This window comes from Gallus gallus, chromosome 2 (genome assembly GCF_016699485.2).
Source record: "Gallus gallus isolate bGalGal1 chromosome 2, bGalGal1.mat.broiler.GRCg7b, whole genome shotgun sequence".
Lineage (NCBI taxonomy): Eukaryota > Metazoa > Chordata > Aves > Galliformes > Phasianidae > Gallus > Gallus gallus.
The window spans coordinates 65,796,109-65,822,926 of NC_052533.1; the positions used below are offsets into that span (position 1 = coordinate 65,796,109).

Consider the following 26,818-nt stretch of genomic DNA (forward strand, 5'->3'; position numbering starts at 1 on the left):
ATAGGAAAATAAAGGGAAAATAGTTGTGTATTACTCAAGCTTCGTTTGTATTTGGTACATTCACATAGACACATTAAGTATGAAAAGAACTCGGAAACATAAATGGAGGCATTCATTGTGAGGTTTTGCTTCATTTTTAAGGCAGAACGGAACAGAGTGTGTAGACTCCCCACTCTGCTGTTTTTTAGAAGGGATACCCTCTGAAGCCATTCTCAATAAGGTGTAATTAACCTTGCTTTCATTAATGGGCCTTTCCGTTGTGGCTTAGACAACTAAAAATGGGGGAGAGTGTGGGCCACCCCGGTTATAGAAGGAACATCTTCAAATTGAGAAACATGTTGTTGTTGCACACAAACTGAACTACTGAAGGTATGATGGGCTTGGATTTAATCCTTGTAATTACAGTAATGATACAGAATATATCTGGACTGAAATAACTTAGGTAATTACTTAGCATATTGCTCTAGTTTCTGCAATAGCAACCACTGTTTACATCTCTAATTATGCTGTGTAGACACATCCAATCACTCACACTTGTTGTGACTCGAAGCGTTTGTAGCAGCAAACACTGATGAGCTGTAACTTATGGATGCAGTTATGTGAATAAATGCAATTCAGTAATACCTGTTCATCAGGCTCAGGATCCAATCCTGCATTTCTTTCATATTCGGCATTCTTGTTGCTGCAACTTCCGTATGTTTTTCTTTCATTGAGTACTTCTCCTTGCCTTGAGCGGGTGTTGAAGGACTCCATATTCACATAGCTAAGCCCTTAACATTATGTGCCCTTAAAATGAAGTTCAAGAGCAGGGTACTGTGGTTCAGCTGGATGGCTCATATGCTTTCAGTGAGACTCGTCGCTACTTGGGGCACAGACAGAGTTGTCAGCATCTAAAACAAAGCCAGTTGCTTCTCCTAGGGTGGTGCAGGGAGAGCAAAGGAAGAATTTGTTCCAGTTGCTAACAACAGTAGCAAAAAAAAAAATGCCCAGCTTGAAGTTATTATGCTCAGCCTACTGTTTTTAGGCTGGATGATATTTACTCACAGTAAAGAGGAAAAGCGTAGAAGAACATTTGAGCACCATGATACTTAAAAAAAAAGCCACAACCTCTTCATGTGCAGGTTGCTCACTTTTGCATTTATAGTTCTGATGGAAATATGCAATGTGATTTCCCCTCCCCGCAAAACAGTATGTTCTTTAAAGGCTGCATACAAGTCCATGTGCCAAGTGCTGCAAATATTTCAACCTCTAAGACAGCCTCTTTCTGCAGGCTTAGGCAAGCTGCTTTCTCTGCTCTGGGGCTCTGTCTCCCCTTCTGCAGAGTCAGAATTATAATGCTTGTCATTGCTGAGCACTTTAAGGCTTTCTTCTTCCACGTGCAATACGAATGTGCAGTCTTAGGCCATACACGGGATCATTACAAGCTGTACCAAATCCTAGCACTGTGGACTTTTATTGCCCACTTGGTTGACTCAGTAGGCTAAGAGTCTGAAAATGCAGATAAATTGTCTTGCATATTTTAATGCCAGTGGTTTTTTTTTTTCAGTAACCTGCAGGTGTATTTAATTTATTTTGCTCTGCTGGAAGCACAGTGAAGACATACTTCCTATGTTGTCTTTAGGAAAAACACTCATAAAGGGTAAATTGTTCCACTAGAACTATTCTCCTATTAGATGAAGCTAGTTTACCCTTTGGCAGGAATATACCTAGCTTTCAACTGCAGTTACAGCTCCTTGAGCATTTATAATGCACTTTTTAATGGAAAGAATTTCAGGCTCTTCTATTAAATCAAATTCAATGTCAACTCAGAGGGAGAGGAGGGGGTCTTTCAAGCAGTGTTTTACCCAGAAAACACGTTATAGATTCTAAAAATAGGTTGTGCATACATTAAAGGCCATATTATGAGGTAGCCAAAGCTGGAAGGATATTGAGCACTTCTTAAAGTCCCCTTAGCTCCAGGAGGGCTCAGTACTTCACAGAAGCAGCCTGGGGGAGAGAGGAGAACAAAGTGAGAACACAGTCCCGGCAGTGCTCTGGCTGTGTGCTCAAGCCCCGCGCAGTCCAATGGCCCCACAGGAGCATGAAAGGATGCTTCGCTCAGGAGCTCATTTAATCTCACCAGTGGTGCTCAGATGATCTTGTCATGTGAGCTAAAGACTAGAACATCAAGAGCTGTTTTGACATTGGATTGCTCATTAAAATAGAAAACAAACAAAACCCACACAATTAGCAGAAAGTTGCACGTGGTAGGAGAAAACAAAAAGGCGGCCCGCTCCCCATTGCTTGCAGGTATTACAGAGGTGTGGGCTGCTCTTCAAAGCTCACTGTCTTCTTTTCACTGTATATGTAAGTAGATAAAGCTCTCCTTCCTTTCCAAATGATTTTTGGTACTGTTGAGCAAGAGGAATGGTATTTTATTTGTTCCAGTACTGCACTGGCAACAGAGCAAAATGAGCTGAATGTCTTCGCATCGGCTCTGTTCTCCCCTGCTCACAGATGTGAGGCTGGAAATGTGACTTCATCCTTTGCTGCAGAGGCCAGGCCATGCTTTCATAGCAGGAACAATTTTACGGATTTGCCAGGCAAGACGTCTTTGGTGACTCCAGGTCTGGGAAGTGTTCCTGCTCTTTGAGTTGTTAAGCAGCTTGCTGAGATGTTTGAACCCGGAATGCTTGTTCCCGTTAGGAAGAGAAATTATTAATGGAGCCAGGAGCCTGGGTACGGTTTTTGCTTATTTACAAGAATATAGAAAGTCAGCTTCCTTGAGCAAGGGAACACTTGAACAACCAGAAAGCCTTTTCCCCCCCAGGAAGGCGTTATTCCTCCTCCTGCCTTTCTCAGACTATTTCCGGAGATGTGCCAAAGGCATGGGTTTTGGTGGCAGTGTCAGCTGAAGGAAACACCTTCCCTCTCTGCCCCTGGCTCCTTCTTCCTGCTCCGTGCCACCATGCTGCAGCATTCACCCAGATCTCCTAGCTTATCTGTGCACAGGGAAGAGAGTCGGGGCAATCCCAGGTGCGTATGGCTTGGGAGAAGAACTCATTGAGAGCAGCCCTGCGGAGGAGGACTTGAGGACAAAAAAAAGTTGGATGTGAGTTAGCAGTGTGCACCTGCAGCCCAGAAGGCTGACTGGGGATGGCTTTCAGAAGTCTTCATAGCATGTTTGTATGTCAGAATAAAGCACATATCCCTGACATTACCACTGCATGGGTAAAGAAGCCTGAAAAGGCAGGGTTAGCAGGCGTCACAGCACACCGTGAGTTTAGAACCACAGATTCGTTCATCTTCACTTGTGTTTCTAGCAGTAATTCACAGCATAAGAAGGAAGGGAAGTTACCTGCTCTTAAGCTTCTTAAACCCCATGATTTGGCACTCAAATTCAGGCAGTTTTGCTGCATCAATGGAAGACTTGGGTGAATCTGTAGCCGGATCAATCTTCAGAGGGCCTGGGTCACCTTGCTTGATGAGCAGCGTGTGGTGTGTATTCTGCATGCATTTTAAATGAAGGATTACTGGTTCGTGAAACTGAATGCAAGACTGAAAAATTCCTGGGTAGAAATGAAGATAATAAGTGCTTAGGAGAGTGCTTGCATCCCAGTGGTATTTTACGGTTCCAGTAAAACAATAAGATCACAAAAAGGCAGGGGGATAAAACACATACTCAGCCAGCATCTTTACTCTCTCAGGTGCAATTGCCACTAATTACTTCTGTCTCCAAATTTAAATATGGAAAATAGCAACCCAACAATCCACGCAAACGGGAGTGAAATGTCTTTCCATAACAGCCTTTCTTTTTAAAAAAGGCAAATACGTGTTCCCCATTTTCTGCTAAAGAGCAGCTGCTGCGCAGTGCCTCTGCCCATGCTGCATACATATGAAAAACTAGTCAGATGCAAATGAATGCCCTCTATGTACTTTTAAAAGTGCATGGCAGATACAATTGGTACGGCTACAATGGAAGGTGCTGATAATAAAAGATACTTTCATCTGCAAGATGTCTGTGTCCCTCGTGACTGCCCATCCTCACTGCTCGTCCATTTTATTTTCCACGGTGCAAAAAATCTTGCAAGGGCTGCCTTCCTCCTCAGCACGCTGCTGTTCCCATGCAAACACTGCTTTCCTGCGTGTGAGCATTTTGCAGTAAAACTTTAACGGAGCCACGCAGTCACAGGCTGTTATTACTAAGCCAACCTTCACAAAGGGCAGTTGTGCCCAGGCTTAGTGGCAGGCAGGCATTACGCTGCTACGTGTAGCAGCTAGATGAGAGGACATAGGTGTATGTATCCTGCCACCCGGGGTGAGAACCAAGTATAGGGATATGTCTACTTTTCATATTCTTAAAAATCAGGATCTGGTATCACTATGTCAATTTCAAGTCCTTTAGAAGGAAGGATTTTGGTGCAAGCTCATTTTTCATGTGCAAACGTGACAGGCTTTTGCTTGATAATAGAGTTGGAAGGGTGGCACCAGTCAGACTGAAAGGGAAAAACAGAACCAGCCATTCCATGCTTGAGCCATTACCCAGCAGAAGTAGAGGACTCCTAGCCAAAGCCCCATTGAACCCAGCTGCAGCCAGAGCTCTGTGAGCTGCTGGGAGCCTCGGAGGTCTGCAGGGCTGCGTATGCTTGTGGGCAGGCTGATGATGGCAACATTCATTCCATTGCAAAGGCAAAAAATGCCAGTAGGAGCAAGCAGAAGCCATGTGCATAGTTAGAAGCAACCCAAGGCCGACATCTTTTTAAAAAGGGGCTTGGCCTTCATAGAATTGTAGAATATCCAAAGCTGGGAGGGACTCATAAGGATCTTAGAATCCAACTCCTGCCTCTGCACAGGACCACCCAAAAATAAGACCATATGCCTGAGAGTGTTGTCCAGATGCATTTTGAACTCCAACAAGCCTTGTAGCTCTCTTCCTATTAGTTTTCTTTCAGATCCGTGGTTATTTCAGGTTTCCACGGCAGCTCTCAGAAGAGAGGGCGTTTTATCTTCTCATGTTTTTGCACAAAAGAGCTGGGGAGACCACCTAGTGCTGGCACAAGAGGAGAGCTTAGAAGAGCCCATCCCGAACAAAATGAACCGTGTCAAGATCCTCCTGCGGGACAAAGGTTTGCAGCGGTTCCTTTCCTGCAAAGCCGCATTGCATATTCCAAGTGGCCCGCATCCGCCGTACGTGGGATGTCAAGGCCAATGGGGCTGTGGAAACCCTTTTGTGGTGAGCCAAGGTGAAGTGGGTGGGCCTGTGCCACACACTGCACCGCACGCAGGGAGAGCCTGTGCCCCAGGTTGCTCCCTTTGTCAGGCTTTGTAGGACAGCTCAAGGCCCAGCCTAGCCACAGTGAGGGCGGTCTGGGGGCTCTGAGCTCCCCGGCATCTGCTTCAACATCTCAAGTCCTGGTTTTACAGCTTCAGGTTTCAAGAAAGAAATGGCTGCAGGTGCTGCAGAGTGAGGCTGCAGGGTGTGTGTGTGCCTCCAGAAGGGCTTCCTTGCGTGCATTCGTTACATCTGATTGTGCTTCAGGTGGAAAGAAGACCAATTTTATGACACAGAAGTTAAGGAAATACGCAATCATGTATTTGAATAGGGAGAGTGAGACATAACTGCACTTGTAGGTTTGGAATTGGTTCACCGTAAAGACCAAACACCATTCATTGGTCAATATCTTTCCCAGTGTTTTCATCTCTGGCTTCCATCAATTTTGCCAAATGGCTAAACAGCCCCTGCATTGTTACCATGTGAATTCCTGGGCTCATGAACCATGGGTGTCAAGCTGGCCAGAATCAACTCAAATTTGATATTAGGTCGTGTGAGGACAATGACCTCCGACCTCCCAAAATGCTGCAGGCAGGAATCATACAATCATAGAATGGCTTAGATTGGAAGGGGCCTCGAAGCCCACCCAGTTCCAACCCCCTGCTGTGAGAAGAGTTGCCACCCACCAGCTCAGGCTGCCCAGGGTCCCATCCAACCTGGCCTTGGACACCTCCAGGGATGGGGCACCCACAGCTTCTCTGGGCAGCTGTGCCACTGCCTCACAAACCTCTGAGTAAAGAATTTCTTACTAACATCTCACCTAAGTCTTCTTTTTTACTTTCAAACTGTTCCTCCTTGTCCTGTCACTATCAGACCATGTAAAAAGTAGGTCCTTCTCCTGTTTATAAACTCCCTTTAGGTACCAGAAGGCTGCACTGTGGTCTCCCTGGAGCCTTCTCTTCCCCAGGCTGAACAAACTCAGATCCCTCAAACCTTCTTCTTAAGAGAAGTGCCCCAACCCTTTGATCATCTTTATGGTCCTTCTTTGGACCCGCTTCAACAGCTCTGTGTCTTTCTTGTCCTGGGAGCTGCAGACCTGCACACAGTACTCCGGATGGAGCTTCACAAGGGCAGAGCAGAGGGACACAATCCCTTCCCTCGCCCTGCTGGCCACCCCTCTTCTAATGCAGCCCAGGATACCGTTGGCCTTCCGCACTGCAAGCTCCCACTGCTGGCTCATTTTTCATCGGCCAGAACCCCCAAGTCCCGCTTGGCAGGGCTGCTCTCAATGAATTCTTCTTCCACTCCGTGGAATCTGGGATGGCCCCAACCCAGGTGTAATACTGTGCACTTGGCCTTATAGAAACTCATTAGGTTCACTTGGGCCCACCTTTCGAGCTTCCTCAGATCCCTTCGAATAGCGTCCCTTGCTGCTGTCATACCAACTGCGCTACTCAACTTGGTGTTGTCCGCAAACTTGCTGAAGGGGCACTCCATCCCATCATCTGTGTCACTGATAAAGATGTTACTGATAAAGGTAGAGCCTTCCCTTCCCCGGGTCATGGCAGGAGCCCGGGAATTCATGCCCCCAGCCCCTCTCCCACAGGATGCTCCCAGTGGAGCCCACAGAGGCACCATCCCGGGCGGCACATCCCACCACACCACCCGCTGTCGTCGGCTTCGCCTTCATCCACGCATACATCTGCACCCCCTGGGCATGTGGGGGCTGAGCAGGCCCCGAGCCCCTCAGCTTCCTCTCTTTGTCCTGCTCTTCCCCGGCGTCGCGGCACTCCCTGCCCCCGGAGGCGCCGTCTTCCCTCTCCCCCCCCCGGCACCGGGGCTGCCGTGGGGCGGTGCTGGGCGCTGACAGCGCGGTACGCAGCAGCCGGAGGCGGTGTGCGCTGCGTATTCCCCCGCTTCCTTCCTCGGCGGCCGGGCTGGAAGTTGTTTAAAAAAAAAAAAAAAAGAGAAAAACTTCTAGGGTCACTGGGAGGGGAAAAAATTTCCTCGTCATGTCTGCGGCGTCTGCGAAACCGTCCCGAGAAGGAAGAGGAGGATCCGGGGAGCTGCGGGCGGAGGGGCGGGCGGGGAGGAGGGCCGAGGGGAGTCGGGCTGCGGGGTTCAGTGTTCCCCCCCCCCCCCCCGGCTCGCCGCCCGCCCGCGGGGCTGAGCCCTCCCGCAGCGGGAGGGGAGGGGGGGAGCAGAAGGGGCCGGGCCGCCCCGCTCCCCCGCCCCGGGGGGTGCGCCGGGTGGCACCCCCCGTCCTCCTCCTCCTCCTCCTCTTCCTCCTCCTCCCCTTAACTCGGCGGCGGCGGGCGGGGCGCTTCGCTTCGCCCTCCGCCGGCGGCGGGATGGCCTCGGCCGTGTTCGAGGGCACTTCGCTGGTGAACATGTACGTGCGGGGCTGCTGGGTGAACGGCATCCGGCGGCTCATCATCAGCCGGCGGGGCGACGAGGAGGAGTTCTACGAGATCCGCACCGAGTGGTCGGACCGCAACATCCTCTACCTGCACCGCAGCTACTCCGACCTGGGCCGCCTCTTCAAGCGCCTCCTCGACTCCTTCCCCGAGGATCGGCCCGAGCTCTCCCGCTCCCCTTTGCTCCAAGGTCCGGGCACGGCTTCGCCTCTCCCCGCCGTCTCCCCCGGGCGGGGCGGGCGGGTGTCCCCGGGACGGGCGGGGGGCGAGCGGCGCCACGGGACGGGACGGGACGGGGCGCGACGCGACGCGACGCGACGCGACGGGGAGGCGGCCTTTCGCGGTCGCAAACTCCTCCCGGGCCGTTGATTCCCACTGCGCCGTTTTTATTCTTCTGATGGATTCTGCGGGCGTCGGTCCCTGCCCGTCTGCGCCGCCGGGGAGGGTCCGTGCGGGCTGCGGGAGAAGGGCTGCGGCGGACAGCCTCGGCGTGTCGGCACGTTGTTTGCCACGGGGACTGGGAGGGGGGGGGGGGGGGAGAAAGAAAGAAAAAAGAGGCTGCGTCGCTTGGCAGTGGTCGGAGCGAGTGTGGAGCGAGCGCAATTCCTCGCATAACTTTCTGCGAAGCCAGGATTGCAGAGCAGTCCGCGCCGCGCTCCTTCTCCCTTTTGGTTTCCGAAGGAGGTGACGCGGCCCGGGGGTGCGAACCGCTCTCGAGAGGGTTTGGGGGGGGGGGGGGGGGTTCGTCCGCCGCTCTGGGGCCGCTTTTAACGCGTTTGACGTTTGGTGAATATTTTCGATGACAGCGCCGCGCTTTGCTCTGAATTATTTCAAGCGCGTCGGGTGGCACAGAGCATCTGTCTCCCCGGCTGCCCGCGTAGTTCGGCAGAACGGGAGCGGGGAGAAGCCGGTATCCGATGTGCGGTTTCCTCGGGGAGAAGCTGGGGAAGCCGTCCACCGAGCCGAGCCTCTCGCCACGCGGGCGCTGCGGCACCCCGCGCACCGGGGGTTGAACGGGGCAAAGCGGACTCCGCTCCGTGCCGGGTCCCGGCGCGTCCCGAGGCGGCGGCGTCGCCCCGGCGGCGCTGCGGTGCCGGCTGCCCTCTGCAGGCGGCCGGGGCCGGGGGCGGCGGAGCGGGGTTCAGTCCCCGCTGGTCCCGTGCCGAGGCCGCCCGCAGCCCTTTTCTCCTCTCTGAAGCGGCTCCAAACTTTGCTTTTGCAAATTATGAAAGAGGAAGCGCCTTCGTTTCTTCCCTAAGACTCGGAGCCGGCAGCCTTCGCCCACCCTTCCCTAGGGAGCAGACCCCGGTAGAATCTGCAGCGAGCAAAGCGTCGGTCCGGGATTTGAAAAATGGGAAGCTGATGGAAGCAGATGGTAATCTATTCAGCCTGGAGAGGAGGTGGGGGTTCACTCTGCTGCAGAGACGGAGTACAGGCAGGAGTGGCTTCTCAGCGGTCGCCGCATGCTTCACAGTTTCAGTAATACTCCTTGAAATGAAGCTGCTCCCGTGCTAAAGAAAATGACTCTGCTGAGTGCATTGGTGTTCTAAAGTGACTGCCCACAGCCTGTGTAACTGCGTGATGCTGGGACATGGAATCACGAACCGTAGCATCATTAAGTTCGGACAAGGCCTCTAAGACCATCTTAGTCCAACTGTCCACCTGCCGCCATTAGTGCCCACTAACGCACGTCCCAAAGTACTGCAGCTGCTCTTTCCTTAAACACTTCCAGGGTTGGTGACTCCACCGCCTCCCTGAGCAGCCTATTCCAGCGCCTCACCACTCCTTCTGAGAAGCATTCCTGAACAGGAGTCCCATTTGGCTAAGCGGTGCTGATGCCATTGACGCCTGGCCTGGCCGTGAGCACGCATAGGTGGCCCTTAGAAAACCTCGGGGGTGTGCGTGGGTTCTTCATGCCCTGTTTTGAAGGCAGAGGTCCTGCTGCCTGCAGCAAAGCTCAGTGTATTTAACCTAGCAAAACCACCCGGTGAAAGCACAGTCTTGTGCATGAGCATTCGGTCACATACCTCTGTGTGTGTATTTTCATGCCTACATCTTATGCATACATGCATCACGTATATGCATAAGAAATGTGTTTATGCGCGTGTTTATCTTTCTGAAGGAATCTGAATATCAGCTGTGCCTTTTATCTGGAGGAAGTGGTAAAATGTTGCAAACCAAATTTGCATTGCGTTGAAGGAGTCCAATACTCCCACAGATTTGCTTAAGGAGCATTAAGAAGAGCCAGAATTATCCTACAGCTGGGTCAGGCCACAGTATGCTGCATGTGAGGGATACGAGGAGAGCGTGGCTGAGCTTTTTCACCCTTCTAACTTCTTCACAAAGAAAGATGATCATTTTTTAAATGTCAGCAGTGTCAGCAGGAGGTTGTTATCATTGTGCCCTCCCTCCCTCTTCAGTTCCTTGGATGTGTGGGTGCTTGCAGAGGAGGGGATGGGAGGTACGACATTCTGCACCCTCCGTTGCCTTATCCATCCTTTGGTAGGAGGGAAGAGGAGGCCCTGGGGGTTGTGACGCACCTTTAAGAACTGCCAACACCGTGTGGCAAAGTGCACTGCATGCATACATCTGGAGCGCGTTGGGATGCTGAGGGCCAACTGGAGGCATCCTACCTGAGAACCAGTAAGCAGGGCCTGGTAAGTGCCTACCTGCAGTGCGACCGAGTATGATTCACTGCTGGTATCTGATTTGTGTCTGAAATGTGCCCTTCCCTTCCTCCAGGCGAGTGCACAAAAGAAGATCACAGAAAAGCATGGGCTGGTTCACTCTTAATGCCACTGGTCTGTCTTTCTGTATGCAGAGTGAACTGCTTTTGTATTTAAATTTCTTTATGAGAGAGAGAGCCCTGTGGACTTGGAAGCTGAGTCAATATCAGTGATTTTGCACTAGTTGCAACAGACACAATAGGCCCAATAGATGCTGGAAGTGATGTATTAACCTGGAAAAGAGCTCTTTGTTTTTTTAACCTTCTATTTCCTCTAAATATTACCTCTGGGGATTCTTGGAGAAGATTTATCCTAAGGCCTGATGGAGCTTCAGTGCAGTCATACATCCGGCCCCAACCTCAGTGCAGGCATAGAATGCAGAATCACAGAATATCCCAAGTTGGAAGGGACCCATAAGGATCATCGAGTCCAACTCCTGACAGCGTCAGACCTTTTGGTTCTCTTCCCCTTCAGGTTTCCCTCGCCTGATTGTTGCCACCAGGGTTTATCTGAGGCTCTTCAGAGCTTTTCTCTTATCATCTGCCGTGCTGGCACGCAACCTTTGTCCAACCATAAAAGCTGTCCAGCCGCGGAGGAGCCTTCCTATGGAAGCTTTGTGTGCAGCGTGCTTTTAGAACAGAGCAACTCCCTCCTCTCCTGCAGCAGCCCCTGGGCAGCCCTTCCTGGTGGCTGATGCCGAGCTCCGTGTCTTTCCTGCATCACCAGGAAGCCATGTGCGAGGAAGTGCTTGGAAGACCCTGCAGGGTTGCAGCCTAAAGGCCTTGTGCAGAGCAGAGTTCCTGAGGAGCCATCCGGGAACGTTATGTTTTCCTGCACGTTTTGCTGTGAATGCTGCATTCGTAGCTTACGGATTTCTGTACGCTGCGTTACGCTGTTGTTGTTTACAGGGCCATCTGGGAGCGTGATTTATGCAGGGAGGGAACTCCGCAGAAGCAGCATAGTGGGTTCCACAGACAGCAGCTGTTTGGGTGCTGTGACAATGCAGATAAATACACTGCATCTATTGTGCTCTTCGCATTGTTGACATTGTCAACAGTTCATTAGTGGGGCTCGCTCGGAGCGTCTGTCTGGCAGACAAAGGATGCTGCTCTCGGTTATCAGACCCTAGCAGTGCCGTGAGACTGAAATTGAGTTTGGGGCTTCTGGGGTTGGTTTTTTTATTAGCTGAATTTCATGGTTCATCGGTAATGATGGAGATAAACGAAGCTTGCCGTGTTGTTGTTATAAAGCTGGGCACAAGTTGCCTTTTTGTGCTGGACTGAGGCAATATGTGTATGGGGGGATTTCGGTGGGGAGGAATGGAAATGAGGTTGTTTTCTGATGACAGGTCTCACCTGATAAGAAACCAGCAGTGAAAGTGGCTGTAGGAGCTTGCATTTTTCATTAGGCATTGACTGCTTGGTTCACTTTCATCCTGTGCTTCTTTGACATCTCGTTTCTTGTGGCTCATCGGGCATCGAAGCGGGAGCTCTGTGGGGAAGGGCTGTCTGCTGAGGTCTGTCACTGGGAGGTGCCGTTTCCCCATCTCTAATAACCCTGCACGGAAAGCCCAGCAGCTGGAGGTCTGGGCTGCTCAGCTTTAACTGAGGAGTGTGCCAGGGCCCCCAGATGGCCACGGCCACAGCCCCTGCTCTGGGTGATGTCACCGAGACAGTTTGAGCTGTACTTTGTGCCATCCATGTTTTTACATCTGCTCTGTGTGATCTGTCAAGGATGCAGTGGCTTGTGCTAGAGCTAAGAGCATTCAGCGTTGTGAAAGCTCTCTGTCTAACAGATTGATTTCAATATCTTCAAAGTCGAAACATCCATCCTCCTGCATCCCTCTTTTCAACTCCATCGTATCTTTTCCTCTGCTCCCCGAGTAATGCCACCAAGATGTACCACATCAGTGATACTGCATGAATAGCACACCCTTTGTAACAGCTTTAGGGACTGCAGTGGCTTGTCATATGCATGAGGTAGATGGATTTTCTTGTGTGGGAAGGGGCAAATGCATCTTCCCCAAGAGAGGAGTGCAGTAGAATTAAGGAAGAGGCATCAGCAAGGAGCTACAAGCACTGCTGGACTAAAACCACAGCCACAGCTCTGGGATCTTATTCCATGTGATGAGAATCAGATGCCCTAGAAGACAGTATAAATCACCCACAGAGAAGAGAAAAGTGGTATCCTGGTCTCTTGTAATTGGAGCTCCGGTATCCTTCATTGCCTCTAATTATCTGCCCTACTCTGGATCTTATCACGTCTTTGGACTGAATGGATTCCTGTGGTGTTATTTCTGCAGAATTACTGAAGAAATGTTGTGTGAAGCAATCTTTTCCATCTTGTTTTTTTTTCTCGTGGATTATTTATTTATTTATTTATTTATTTATGTCTCTGAATATCCCTTTGTCCTTCTAGCAGCAGAAGTCAGATGAACATGGCTCTCAGTAGCTTGCTCTGACCCTCCTTTGGATGCTGGATTGGACCAGCTGATGGCCTGAATATCCCTTCCATTGTACATCATTTTGTGATAGCATATACCTCCTCATGGCTGGGACCTTCCCGCTCTATCCTCATCCTGGAACGTGGCTCTATGTGCATATACACAAGAGTTTGAACATATCTGAGGGAAAGAAGAAGTAATGAGGGTAAAAGATACAAAAGACTGAGCACTGTTGTACTAATGAATACTGCAAGTGGGGAAAAGAGGCATATCTCCTGTTGAAGCCATACAGTCTGGTCAGGAGAGAGACCAGAGTAGCAGTCATCTGTGCAAGACAGCTTAGGTGTCTTCCTTAAAGATCTGTAATCCGTAATTGCCACTCACTGACTTGTGTGAAGAGATAAGGATGGGCTCAAGATAAGAATCTGTAGGCCGTAAATCTTCCTTGCAGTGGAGATTTAGCAAAACGCACAGAGATTTCTGCATGTATTTATCTGCTATTTCTTTTTTCACTTTGGTATCTACGTTGCCGTCTTCCCCGCGGGTTGGGGAGAAGATTAGGTGAGGAGAGCTCAATGCAATATTTTAATCTTTAAGTGCATACTGTAATAAACAGTATGAATAGCATCACTATTCCATCTTGCACATACCTTCAAAAGTACACATTGACTTCTGTTCTTGCTCAGTCACCTGTACTTGCTGAAGTTTTTAGTGGGCAGTGGTGGTGGTAGGTGGATGGTTGGACTAGATGATCCGAGAGGTCTTTTCCAACCTTAACGATTCTATGGTTCTATGATTCTATAACTAATCTGGAGAAAGCAGGAGATCTCTTGGATATTCTTTGTTCTTCTCCTGACCAGAAGCCTCAAGGGGAGTCCTTCAGATTGGAGAAACAGGGTTTGCCCACAGATTGAGGTCATGCACACATAGCAGCTTGTACATAGCAACACCTCTCCAGAAAAACAGATGATTTTGAGTCATCACCAAGAAGTGATTTATGAGACATAATGGATTCACTCTTCCTTGGAAGGCCCTAAGGGACTCCTGAGAGAAGTTGCTCATCGAGGGCATCAGCCATCAGGGCCACGTCACAGTCTCATTACAAGCTGTGTGGTGTGTTAGAAGTGGTTGTCAGCATGTCATTAGCTGCAGACTTGGTGGCTCATAGGGCAGCAATAGGACAGGCTGTCAAGGCTGGATGCTGACATCACTAACTGGCTCCCAGGTTATGCTCCTCATCTGCTGAGCTCGTTTCCTGCGTCTTCTCAGCTCTGGGCCTCTCTCCCACACCATGGCTGAGTGTGCCAGGGACACAGCTGCTTGCCTGATCTGCAAGGCTCCTGCAGCTGCTCTGGCACCAGGGTCCCAGAGCAGGAAAGATGCTGCAGGCCCGTGCTGCTGTTTGTGCTGTGTTTTTCCACAGATGTGTTGCTACGTGTGAAGTTACTACGTATGCGTGGTCTCAAATTGTGGGCAAATCCTGTTCATCCAGTCTTAAGGACTCTGGTCGGGGCTCTTGGTCAGGAAAGGGGCAGGGAAGGTGTCAAAGGGAGTGTCTCCTCTCCTAAAATTAGGTCGTTGGTTGCAGGGGCTGTGCAGACAGCAGAACACTGCTGAAAACAAATATCCCAGGTACGGACAAGTGCCACTCTTGGTCACACGGTGTGCCTGTATTGTTCCCCCCTTGACCCAGCATGTGAGCTCCCTTGTGTGCAGAGTGAAAAAAGTCCTAGGGATTTCTCGTATTCGGCAGACGGCTCTGTAGTAAAATAAATAAAGAAAATAGAGCCAGCGAGGCTCCCGTTTACCTCAAGCCCTATAAACACAGGTGTTTATAGTATTTAAATCACTTGAAATGGTAGTTAATTGCCTAAGCACAGTATGGGTAACAAGACAGAGAGCAAAGTTTTCCTGGGAGGAGTTTGCACATGTTTTCAATTAGCAGTCAGCCAGCAGCCAGGGCAGAGGGAAAGGCATGAGAACAGCATTTCACCGTGACCTCACTGAGAGATTTCCCAGCTTTGAGCACAGCTCTGTGGCATACTGAACAAGTGGAAGAAAGCACAACTGGTTCCAGGCTACTGGCTGCTTTATTAGTGTCTTCTTTTTTGTTTTAGGGTGTGCTGCCTGAAGAAAGGCACTCAGAGAGATGGAAAGATAGGCACACACTTATGCTCTGTGGGCAGAGACAGAAACAGAGGCTTCAGGAGGCTCTGTGGCCGCCATACAAATCACAGAATTATAGAATATCCTGAGTTGGAAGAGACCCATAAAGATCAGCGAGTCCGACTTCCTGGCTCCACAGAGGACCACCCAACATTCAAGCCCTATGTCTGAGAGCACTGTCCTAACGCTCCTTGACCTCCAGCAGTTTACTTCCATGGGGAGGCTGTTGCCGGGCCTGACCGTCCCCTGATGGAGCCCCATGCCATTCCCTTGAGTTTTGTCACGGTCAGCAGAGAGCGGAGATCAGCACTGCCCATCCACTCCCCTCATGAGGAGTTGTAGGCTGCCATACGTGGCCAATGTATGAAAGCAAGCGCAGCATGCTCGCCTCAGGACACCGTGGCATGTTTGTGTTGGGACTTGTGACAGCAAGCAGTCAGGAGGGCTGGAAGGAAGCGAGGGGAGGGACCGGGCTCGACTCCTCCCAGTGCCTGTACATGTGGCATCTGATTGAGGGCAGTGGAGATCTTGGGCTGCAAGCAATCCCTCGGGTTGTGGGATCACAGCCCACAACGAGTTGAAAACCGCTGGCACATCTGCCAACTCTTAAAAACAGAGCTTTTAGACTGACAATAAAGCCTTACAGTCTCTGTAGCTTTTGCAGAAGAAATTATAGGGCTCAGCATATATATAGGCAGTCAAGTGGTTTCTGCATGTTTGGGCTGCCACACAGGAAGGCCACTCCCCAGCAAGCTCAGTTCCCTGCAGCTGACCACAGTGTGTCAGCAGCTTTGCACCCCAGAGCTGCACATCCACAGCCATTCAGCACGTATATAGGCATCTGTCCCTGCAGATGTATCACCTACTCTCCTACCTACGCTGTCCACCTTGTGGTTTTGATATCAGTAAAAGCTTCAGTAGGAAACAGCGGTTACTGTGTTAGATGTTACAATGTTCCGTGCCAGTTTGCTGGTGGGTTTGTGTGCCGGGTGCCTTCCCAGCAGCCCGAGTGAGAAGTACGTGGGGCTGCATTTCCTGGTGAAGGTGGAGAGCTGTGAAGCCTTCCCCAGGGGTAAGCTGTGGAGGGGCTGCGGGCCGTGGGCCAGCCTGGCTTCTCTCGCTGGGGCTTAGCAAGGCTGCACAGAGCTGCAGATGCCTCTCTTGATTACTAATGAGAGCAAATCCCAACTGCTTGGCTGCTTTTCCTCAGAGTACACAGCACACTGTTGTTGGTGAGGTGGATTTTTTTCCTTTCTGTCAGATGTGGGACGGGCACATACTTGCAGATGGAGCAACGTGGAGCCTCCCAGGCCTGCACGCACCCAGCAGTTAGGAAGATGAAGTGTGCTGATCTGCAGGTCAGGGCTGAGGCATCAAGCACAACCCAGCTAACACACGGTCTGTGGACCCATGCAGATGAACTAATTCGTGTTTACAGCCTTTCAGAGCAAGTCTCCGTGCAAGTCTCCGTGGAAAGCTACTTGACTGTGGTGTACACCGGCCAGATCAGGATACACTGCTGCTGTGCTTCTAGGCCTGTCTCTACTGTCAGAGGAGGGAGTACGCTGTGCCGAAGGGCTGGCAGTGAAGCTGACATAAAGGAAAAAATGCAAAATGAGGGATGTCGAGCAATAGAAAGGCTTATTATTTTGTGTGACAACCATCAAGTAAGCCCGGCTGCTCCAGAGACAGTCTTGTTTTATTCAGAGCTGTAATTTGAGGAGAGCTGGCAGCTCCAAAGTCACACTTCTGTCTGGAAAGTTTGTATGTGGTCACATCACACCGGTAACACAACGTGGGCTGATGCAGGCAGAAACATCCTATGAATGTTGGCCCCAGACTCTGCAGGTTTGACAGCTCTTTCTGTACCTTTGTCTTTTAAATAGAGATGGTTGTGCACGTGGGAGACTGCACTTAGACAAGTCTAGCTCTTACAGTTTTAGTACATTGGGGTGGCTTCTCACAGACTGCTTTACAGATGCCTACTTGTGGCTTGTTTTTTCTTTCTTTTCTTTTTTTTTTTTTTAAGTGAATCTTGTTGACTTTGATAGTCTCTTTGGTATTTCAGTTCACGTGTGTATCTTTTGCATCAGAAAAGCTGCACGCATGTAGAGGCAAATCAGTGGTTGGGTTAGAAGAAATGCAGTTGCAACACCAGAAATAAAGGGGCTATTAGAGAGATATCAGATACTGGGATTTGCTTCACCTCATATTTCCTGTACGTGTCTATGACCTGTGCTGGATTTCCCTGACCCTGCTAGGAGAGAGGGAAGATATGGACACCCTACAGAGTATACATATGGAGTATGGTATTACACTTGAAAATCACCCTATCGAGCATTTCAAAATTAGAAGCGTTGTAATGCATCATTCTGGACAATAGAACACAAAATTTCCATATCAGTCTTTTCTCTGTGATAATTGTGTAGTTTAAAAAAAAAATGAAAATCCAAACAGTTGTTTTGCACTTGAAGAACGTGGTACTGAGAAGTCTTCTGCGGACTTATCATTGGGATTTACATTCAGAGAAATACACGTCTGCTCTCGAAGCCTCTTGTTTAGTTTGTGTTTTCTCTTTTCCTCTGATCTGTGGGTTGTGTTTTTTGGCTTTCTCAGGTTTTCTGCTTTTTATTGACAAAAAAAGGATGAATCATGGTTCTGGGAAGCAGAAAACAGCATTTTGATTATCGCTGCTGGCAATGCTGTGTAGCAAAACTGGGTGAGGGTGTAGGTGGTTCTACTTCTGCTTGTCTTGCAGCTCCTAAATGTGATCGTAAACAGCTGAACTTGTGTTGGGCCTGAGACTGTGTAACTACACCCACATTTGTTTGGGTACACATTTTATCATCAGTGTGGGTTAGAAGTCTTATTTCTGGGAGGCACAATATTTGAGTTCTTTCCACATCTTCTTGAGGTGCTGCTTCTAGCTGCTGAAGTGTGTGTACACATGAAAATGTGTATGAAGCCTATGCCCATGATCTGTTTACTTTGTTTCTAGGGCTCATCACAATAAAAGAAGCCCATGATATAGAAGCCAGACTTAATGAAGTGGAAAAGCTTCTGAAGACTATAATAAACATGCCATGGAAGGTGAGTAAGCCAAGTTCCTCACTTAAGCTTGACTCCGTCTTGATGGTGACACACACTCGCGTAAAGATTAGAAAGTGATGGTCTGTGCCAAAATGTAAAAGAAGCAACAATCCACTGAGTATCTTGGAGAAGTGCTGAGTGCCAGAACCATGTAATGATGTCTCCAGGCAGTTACTTGTAATAAGTCTTCCTGTTGTACTAGGAAGGGGTGGAAAGGGAGAGGAGAAACAAAACAAAGTTTTGGTAATAAAAATGGATGTCTCTTTCTTTTTCTCTTTTTAAGTATTCAAGATCTGAAGTAGTCCTCACATTCTTTGAGAGATCTCCTTTGGACCAAGTTCTAAAGAATGACAATGTCCATAAAATTCAGCCAAGCTTTCAAAGTCCCGTTAAAATATCAGGTAAGAGTTGTTCGCTTCTAACAGTCATCTCGAAAATTCAAGAATGAAAAAGACTTTATTCATTGTTCTCTTTGTTCTTTCTCCAAGCAGCTAGCAAAAGCAGTGGTGAGAATATTAAATAGTATTAGGGAAGAAGGAAGGAGAAGCACCACACCTTGAACACAGTGTGTGCAATTCTGGTCTCTCTACCTCGGACAGGAAATAATTAAATCTGAAAATACGCAAATAAAGGATAGGGATTTAAAGCCTTTGAACAGCTTCTCCAAGAAAAAGGTCAAAGAACTACACTGCAACTGTGAAAAGAGATAACAGTAGGGGGTTATGATGGAAGCCTACAAAAGTGTGCATGGGAGGAGGTTTGATTATCCTGTACTTTTCACCAAACAAGAACATCAGTTATCCAGTAAGGTTGGCAGATGATGGGCTCTAAACAAACCAAAAAAAGGTTAAATATTCTGCTGTTTTCATCTAGAGCTTGGCTAGGGAGTGAGGCCATTGACTTAGGATATCGTGGAACTGAAAGTATAAATGACTTCAAAAAGGAATTAAGCAAGCAAACGGAGGAAGAGTACATTGAGACTTGTCACAGACAGAGACAATAGCAAGTTTCTAAACCACAGTCGGCTGGAAGGTAAACTGGAGGGCAGTGTCATTCTATGCTTGCCCATCCTTTCAGCCCACCCCCACTGAATCTGCTAGTGTCTGTTGTTAAAGGGTGTATGGACTTGCAGTCTGTGAGCTATCCAGTGAGGTGACAGTTCTAGTGTCACCAAAAGAGCTTATTTCGGTGAATGAAATAAGAGTGAAATACTGCATAGTCCTCCAAGGTGCATAAGATCTTCAGTATGAAATACATCAGTTTTCATAGGTACTAACAGTACTTTGGTTAATGACTAGGCAGTGTGTCAGCATGCTAAAGATGTAGGCAGTGTGTCTTAAGGATTGATCTCATAAACAGGGTAGGCGTCTATTTTTGTTTCTGGTCCTGAGTCCTGGAACTATGCAAAGTAATCATGGATTAAATATTCTTTTAATTAAACGGTAAATTGCTTAGGAGCCCACCAATAACTATTTTGAAGTGTACCGCCTAACACAGTGCCTAAGCAAAAAATGTGGTCTTGCCAGCCAGTCTGGTGCCTTCTCATAGAGCCCCTGAGCACACAGGCTGCAGTGCAGCACAGGATGGTGCTTGTCAAGCAGAGCCCCAAGGGCCATACTGCAAAGGGGATGGTGCAGGTTTGGCTCCTTGAGCCCGAGAGGTGGGAGCCAACAAGTGTGTTTAACGTTCCAATTTGTGAGTAGGGAGCTTTGGATGATGTCTTGAGTTGATGTAGAAATCGAAGGTGGTATTTCTCATGTGTGTGTTTCCTGACGTTAGTCATCCTCCAAAGGCTGGATGTGGTTTACATGCTTTGCTTCTGAGCACCAAGAATTGTTTTCGGTACTGATCCCTGAGAGCATATTCACTGTTTTGTGTTCGAAATATGTTGCTGCCCTGTGAGAACAGAGGCTGCAAAGTGAGTCCTTGCACCTGCCTATTATGAAGTGAGAGATCCAACAGTACATAGGCGACTCTGTAAGTAGTGTCTCCTACTTATTTCCATAGAAATTACAACGGATACAAAGAGCAGAATAACACAATTTGACAGAGGAAATTTTCTGCTACAAAACACTGTTTTTCAACATAGTCACCCCCATTAGCTCTGCATTTTCACCAGCAGTGAACAAGAGCCTGCATGCTGCACTTGTAAACATCTGCATCAGTAGAAGTGACCCGCTGTCACCACTGCTGAAATGCACCACCCACTGTTGCACTGTGCTCACATCCACTGGTTGGTCTCCACAAATGTTCACCCAGCATCAATGAACGTCAGTATGTGGTGGATACAGCAGAGAGAAGAGGATCAAGAGAAATCTAAATTCACATTGAGGGTGTGTGGCTGAGAGACAGAGGCTAGCAGTAAAGGGAAGCCTCCTGCCAGCCTGCATGTAGAAGAGCTGTGGAAACGTTAGCAGAACAACAACATGTTTTGTTTTAAAGTGAACCAAATTGATTTTAGTAGCCGAGTCATACCTAATTAATTGGAGGAAGAACGGAGGAAGACTTCTGCAGCTATTCAGAAGCACCATGTGGTAGTCTGTTTCATCATTTAACTGGTTACTGCAAATACATTTTTAGAACTGAGGTGGAAGTCTGATGATAAAATGATACTTGCCTCATCTGAATACTGCACAGTGGGAATGGTTTTGGAGTCTGTCAGTGTTGTCAGTAGATGGCAGTAAATGTTAACAAAGCGGTTTGCACTGCAGTAAAACGCTGGAACTTTTAGGTCATGGCAAGGAGAGCAGGAAAAAATGTGGCTTTCTTGTTGGTCATAGTGCAGCTTTCTGCATGGCTTGCAGGCCCAGAAAAACAGGCAAACAAATCTTGTGTTCTGTGAAAAAACAAAGTGCCCGTCGCGTGGTGCTGTGCAGGGTGGTGAGTGATGGGGAAGAGAGGAAGCCCCTCTTTGTTGAATGCTGAATTGGAATTTATGGTGTAAATTGCATTCTGCAACACGATGCTGGCTCAACGTGAGTCATGGCTGGTGTGTGATTCTGCTGGTTTTCTATGTCTTTACCACCCCCAAACATATTGTGAAGCAGGTTGCAACACAATACAGACTGACTTTCTTCAGAAAAAATATGGAAGTGAGTCCTGGCTTGGCTTCTATGCAGTAATATGCAAATGTACACTTAAAAAATTACCTCCTTCCTCTCTCCATTCTGTTTTCCCACTCTTGAGAGAAGTACATTCCTGTTGTGGTGGCCCTTGCATTGCCACTGTATGATTAGAACAAGTCCTTGTGATTTGCCTAGTTTGCCTTTCTATATAATACTGACATGGTTAAACTTCTCATTCACAAGTACTGCTCTTTAGTTATAAACACTTTCCCTGGTAGTTAGTGAGTAGAATTAGATGTAAGATTAGCTATTCTGGACTTGAGACTTCTTACACAATGACAAACAAGTAGAATTGAGGGTAGTGTAGAAGACAGTATTGTTTTACATACCTTAATGATGTTTGTTCAATTAATTCGGAATGTAACTTTTTATTTCCTTCCTCCTGTTGTGGGCTTTTTCTTTTCTTTTTTATTCTTTTTTTTTTTTCCCCCCCTGCTTAACTTGTGTAAGCCCTGGAAATCTGTCCAGGAAAGACACAATTATGAGAAATGGTAGATTGCAACTATTGCAACTATATGGATGAGCTCCCATTCTGCTAAAAGTGATGCATATTTTTCCACTGGCATTAGTGGGACTGAAACCAGGCCTTGCTTCAGATACTCTGTATCAGGAATTGATGATATGAATAAGATTGCTTAAGCACGGGCAATCTGTAGGTGTAAGGAGCTGTGAAGCAAACTCTTTTTCTGCTTTCCTGTGCAGATGTTCAGTGTTACATGCACATCCCTTTTCACATTCATGTCAACTACATATGATGTGCAGTTATTTCCAGCTTTCTGGTTTTTGGACTCTGATCTTGTTTTTCCTTCTTCTTATGACAGAAATCATGCGATCAAATGGATTTTGTTTAGCAAACACTGAAACAATAGTCATCGACCACAGTATACCCAATGGAAAAGAGAAGCACCTGGATGTGGATTCAGCAGAACACTTGTAAGTGTGGTTTATCCACGAGTAATGCTGTCAGCCTTCAGATCAACAGTCACTTTTTGGCTTTTTTTTATTTCCAAAGCAAGATGCTACTCTCTGTGTAGGAGTAGGACTGGTGCAGTTGTCATTCTAACTGATTAAAGATTTCTGGGCCTGATGGCTAAGGCTTCACAGCTCTTTCCATTAAAATGGATAAAATGGCTCTCTGGAAATTGACCTCAATTGGTCCCGTCTGTAAGAAAAAAACTGTGGCTATCATAGAGATCCTGGCAGGTGAGAACAGAGGAGCTTTGTCTTTCTTTCATGACTGTGAAGAAAGCTGACTTGAGCCCAAATGTGGAAACTGAAGGATCCTCACAGACAGACTATCCCAAAAATTTATTAGGGAAGTAAAACACCATTCTGTGAGGAGGGAAATAATCCCTGAACTTTATCAAAGGAAGCTGGGCAGCTGCTCATTTGCTGCTACACTCTTTTGAGTTGCTGAGACATGTATTTCATTAAGGAGGAAGGATGTTAGATTAGCCTTATTTGTAAATTCTGCCTGCTAATGCTTGTAGATATTTTGGGGTCAGAGACCAGTAACCAGGAAGGCTTTCATTTAGGTCTGAAGTCACTGCTGTATTGACAGATGGGTACTGATGGAAGTCAGCTCCTGTTGATTTCTGTCATGGAAAGTGATTGATGTTTCAGCGAGTTTCAAGTAATGAAGCATTTAAATATTTTTAATGAGAAACATTGACCTGTATTTTCATTAGAGCAGTCAAAATGATGGAAACAGAGCACTAAAAGCCTTATGGAGGCTTTATCTTTGAATTCATCTTGCCACGTTTGAAATGTGATCATTGCCAGTCTGCAGTAGGGTTTAGAGCCTGACAAGATTTTGTCAGAGTCTGGAATGTATCTGACTCCACTGCAATTTCTCAAAGTCTTTCTGTTAGTTTTATAAGAAGGAGTGTTTAACACCTACTGTTTTGAGCCTAGAACTTACTAACAGCATTTAAATTCATAAGCTTGTATTAATGAGGCCGAAATGATGCACTGGACATAATTTAGTGAGGCCAATGTCTGGACATTAAAGTTGATAGTTCATAGTAGATCATGTTTTAGTATCGGGAGTGATAAATGGTCTCCCTGGTCTAGTGGGCGCTGTCCCGGCCTACAGAAGGTGTTTGGAACTAGATGATCTTAAGGGTCCCTTACAACCCAAACCACTCTATAATTCTATGAAATTATTAGAGCAGATTACCAAAGAAGGTCTTGTCCTGCCTCATTTTTATTGTTTCAAAAGGTTTTGATTTAAAAGAATGCTTTGGCCCAAGGAACACTTACTGGTCTGGGATCAAAAACTTCTGTCGTCTAGTTGTTATCCCAACTGCGTTTGTCCTACACAGAAAATCAGAAAATACTAAGGCAGGAAAATATTAATAAGATAAAAACGGAGCGGTAGGTGTGGTTTCCCAGAAACCACGGTGGAAGAAATAAATCCAAAATAACAGCTCAGCTTTGTGAGTGTATTTTAACTCCCCTGAAGGAAGTTAAATCGGGTACAGAGAAGTTAATAAATTTTAAATGTCTGTTGTACATGGTGACCTAAACTTGTCCTTCTATAGCTGTATTTTGTATCTGGGAGGTAGTGGCCTGGAAGTAATGGCAGTCATGTAGAAAAGCTATCTTGTAAAGACTGAATTATTTTTAAATGCAAAAGTTTTCTATATTGTGTAGACTAGTCACCTGGAAAGGAAGTTTTTAAACCTTTCAAAACCCCGTGCAGTTCCTTTTTGTTTTCTGTAAATTTGGATTTACAGAATTCATATTTTCTATTCTGAAATTAGACTTAATTCCTTGTGGACTTGTCTGTCCTCAAATGGGGAGTTTTTCCTTTCAGTAAAAATCCATATGGATTTCGGTTGCTGATGTGCTTGAATCAGACATTTTGCAAAGCAGAAGTATTTTTTGGATAGAAGCACCCAGCAGCATTCATTTGCCAAGGCCTTGCTACACTGGTTAGCTGTTGGATTGCTTGCTGGGTTAGCTGCTGAGTGGCCCATCACCTGAAAAACCTGAAACTTCTGGCAAAGAAACTATCGTGTTTTTGCAGGCTGGAGTTGATGACTCTGTTGTTGCTTTTTGCTTCCTTCATTTTCTCTAATTTTAGTTGGCAGAATACCACGTTGTTGCAAAAATGTGGTGAAGCCAGTGTGCTCAGCCTCCATGTGGCAAAAGCAGCTCTTATTTATATGCTTCTTTCAGTACTCCACAGTGCTTCTCAAAGCAAAGGTGGTAAATAAATGCATCCAAACGCTTTGGTTTTGTTACATAGAAGTACCTTCCTCTGCCAGGGCTGTTTGCACTTTTGTCTTTCCAGCCAGCAGTGGGCAGCAGAGGCTTTGAAGCTGGACATGCTGCCTTTTTGGCGAACTCACTCCAGTAACAGGCACATATTTTCAGGACAGTACTGGTGCTGGTACAAGCATCTTGTTGTCTGCAGGAGAAACTTTCATGTGTGGCAATGCAAAAACAGCATGGAGCTGGTAAAGTTAGATGCAGAAGCTTTCCAGGAAAACAAAATCCTGTGTTTGACAAGAAAAGGAAATGCTGCCCCTATGCTTTTTATTCTTAAGTGGAAGGAGTTCTGTTCAGGTAGTGCTTGCTCATAATGTGTTGAGAGTTCTGTAAACTTTATTTTGGGGAAAGACCTGTTGGTAGTTTGATGTGTTACACAGCTGCTAGCTGTAACTCTGATTTACTGGGTCTGATTTCCTCCAACCACTGCAGAGCACTGCTTTGCAGACTCCTGTGCCTGCACTTTCTTTCCAGCAGCAAGGAATGCTTTCTGCCTTCCCACAGCATGTGAATGTCACTGGTTTGTACCTCACATGCTGCTTGTAGTACCTTATCAGAGAGACTGAGGTACCACAAAATATGTGGCCTTCCAGGTGCAATAGTCTAATTTTCTGTAATTGGCAAGAGAAAGAAAGCTGAGTCCGAATAGCTTTCTTGCTTCGTTTTCTGGCATTGTCATTCTGTCTGCCCCACTGGTGTTTCATAACCTGTTGTTTCTGGGCCTCTAGTGGTCTGTAAGACAGCACAACATCAGCTGGGAGGTAATTGCCAGAAACTAAGTCAAATCCCTTCTGCACGTGTTCCCACGCATGCAAGCAAGAAAACAACTTGGAGGGAGCAGGGGAATGAAGGCAATAAACATTTGAAGCTCAGTTGACACTGAGTTTTTCCATGGTTCTAAGTACAGACTGTAGCAACAGTGCTGCAGGAGAAAATCCATGAGTTTCTGTTCAAAACATTGTGGTCCTCATAGTTTAGGATTGAGAAGGACCAGGCAGGGTTGTGGAAAAGAGACAGAGCCATCTGTGTCCGTACATGCTAGGATGTAGGCACTCTGCTATCCAGTAAGGTGTGATGCTTTCCAAGAAACTGAGTTTGGAGAAGGGTAGGAGTGGGAGATGTTACCTGTTTCTTTATTCTACCAGTCTTTCTTGATCTTCTGAAGTACTTGATTCTTAGGGCTCTCTCAGTTGAAGTTAGAAGGGCGTCTGCAGTTGCATTATTTAACTTCAGGAGTCCAACTGCCATAGGGAGGGCAGCAAGACTCTGTAGGAGGGATGCTGTAGTCCTTGTTCCCTATTTGTCTCAAACATTTGGCTTTATACAAAGGCAAATGCAGGGAGGAGACTCTCACCCTTTCACTTCATAGGTACAAGTTCAATCTGCATACAAAGGCAGTTTCCGTTCTGCATTTGTGTGGGAACCGAGGCATTTCATGTCACTGCCAAATGCTATGGGAACAAAACGGAAGAATGTGGACCTCAGCTTCATGACTCACTTTTCCAGAGCCCAGTTGCTGCTTCCTTCCTTAACACTAGTAGCTTTGAAAGTCAGAGAGGACAAGATGACTTACGTGCACGCACCATAGTTCTCAGCATCCTAATGTTGATTCATAAATGTGGCTGTGTTGAGAAGAAGGTGGATGGGATCAGTTCTGAGTAGTTCCTGTGCCATTTTTCCAGACTTGGAAAGCTCTGATTCCAGAGGTATCCAGAGTTGCCTAATAAAGGCTGTGTCCCAGGAGATTATTCATTTGTTAGTAGGAGAAAAGCCCTAGGAGTTGAAAATGAATTTATCATGTTTTTCATCCAGGTCAACTTCAACTGAACATAGTAACTTGTGACGTTCAGGTATTATAATGACAAGTGCTGTGAGGAGTCACTGTCATACTGGAGAGAAGTCATAGAAAGCCTCTTTCAGTGCAGACTGCTATCTAAAGAGATTGAGAATTTGCTCTCCTAACATGCGGTGTATTTGTGTTTTGGCACAGCTGTAAAAGGGAACAGCTATCTTGTTTTACTGAAAGCAAACTCCTTTGCCTGTTCATCTCCACGGGTTACAAAGAAGGTTTTCTGTTCATTTAAGGACATGGATGGCAATGTTTTTCACTTATATCTCAACCCTCTTTAGTGAGTGCTGAATTTTGGTTTACATAAGTGACAGAAGATGTAATTTCTGATCTCTCAGCATTAGGAGAACGATATGTAGGCTGATGTCACAGAAACTGTAATTCCACGATTCACAGTTGATCTCCATGGACTTTGCTTGAGAACTTCTTGTATATGTTTTAATTTCAAGCTGCCAGGAGAGGGAGTGAGACACTG

The 26,818-nt window shown here is 47.1% G+C and overlaps 1 protein-coding gene and 1 long non-coding RNA gene across 2 annotated transcripts in view; one reads left to right on the forward strand and one right to left on the reverse strand.

Annotated features, from left to right (window-relative positions):
- LOC121113111 overlaps positions 1-7,942 on the reverse strand; it is a 16,843-nt gene extending 8,901 nt beyond the window's left edge. Inside the window, exon 1 of the long non-coding RNA XR_005857827.2 lies at positions 625-7,942. This is a non-coding gene — a long non-coding RNA (uncharacterized LOC121113111). The remainder of the gene's footprint in view (positions 1-624) is intronic.
- The window catches only part of PXDC1 (PX domain containing 1), a 22,454-nt gene continuing 3,191 nt past the window's right edge, over positions 7,556-26,818 (forward strand). Inside the window, exons 1-4 of the mRNA XM_418967.7 lie at positions 7,556-7,858; positions 18,002-18,093; positions 18,377-18,494; positions 22,040-22,151. Of these exons, the coding sequence (XP_418967.2) occupies positions 7,603-7,858; positions 18,002-18,093; positions 18,377-18,494; positions 22,040-22,151 (578 nt within the window). The 5' untranslated portion in view covers positions 7,556-7,602. The remainder of the gene's footprint in view (positions 7,859-18,001; positions 18,094-18,376; positions 18,495-22,039; positions 22,152-26,818) is intronic.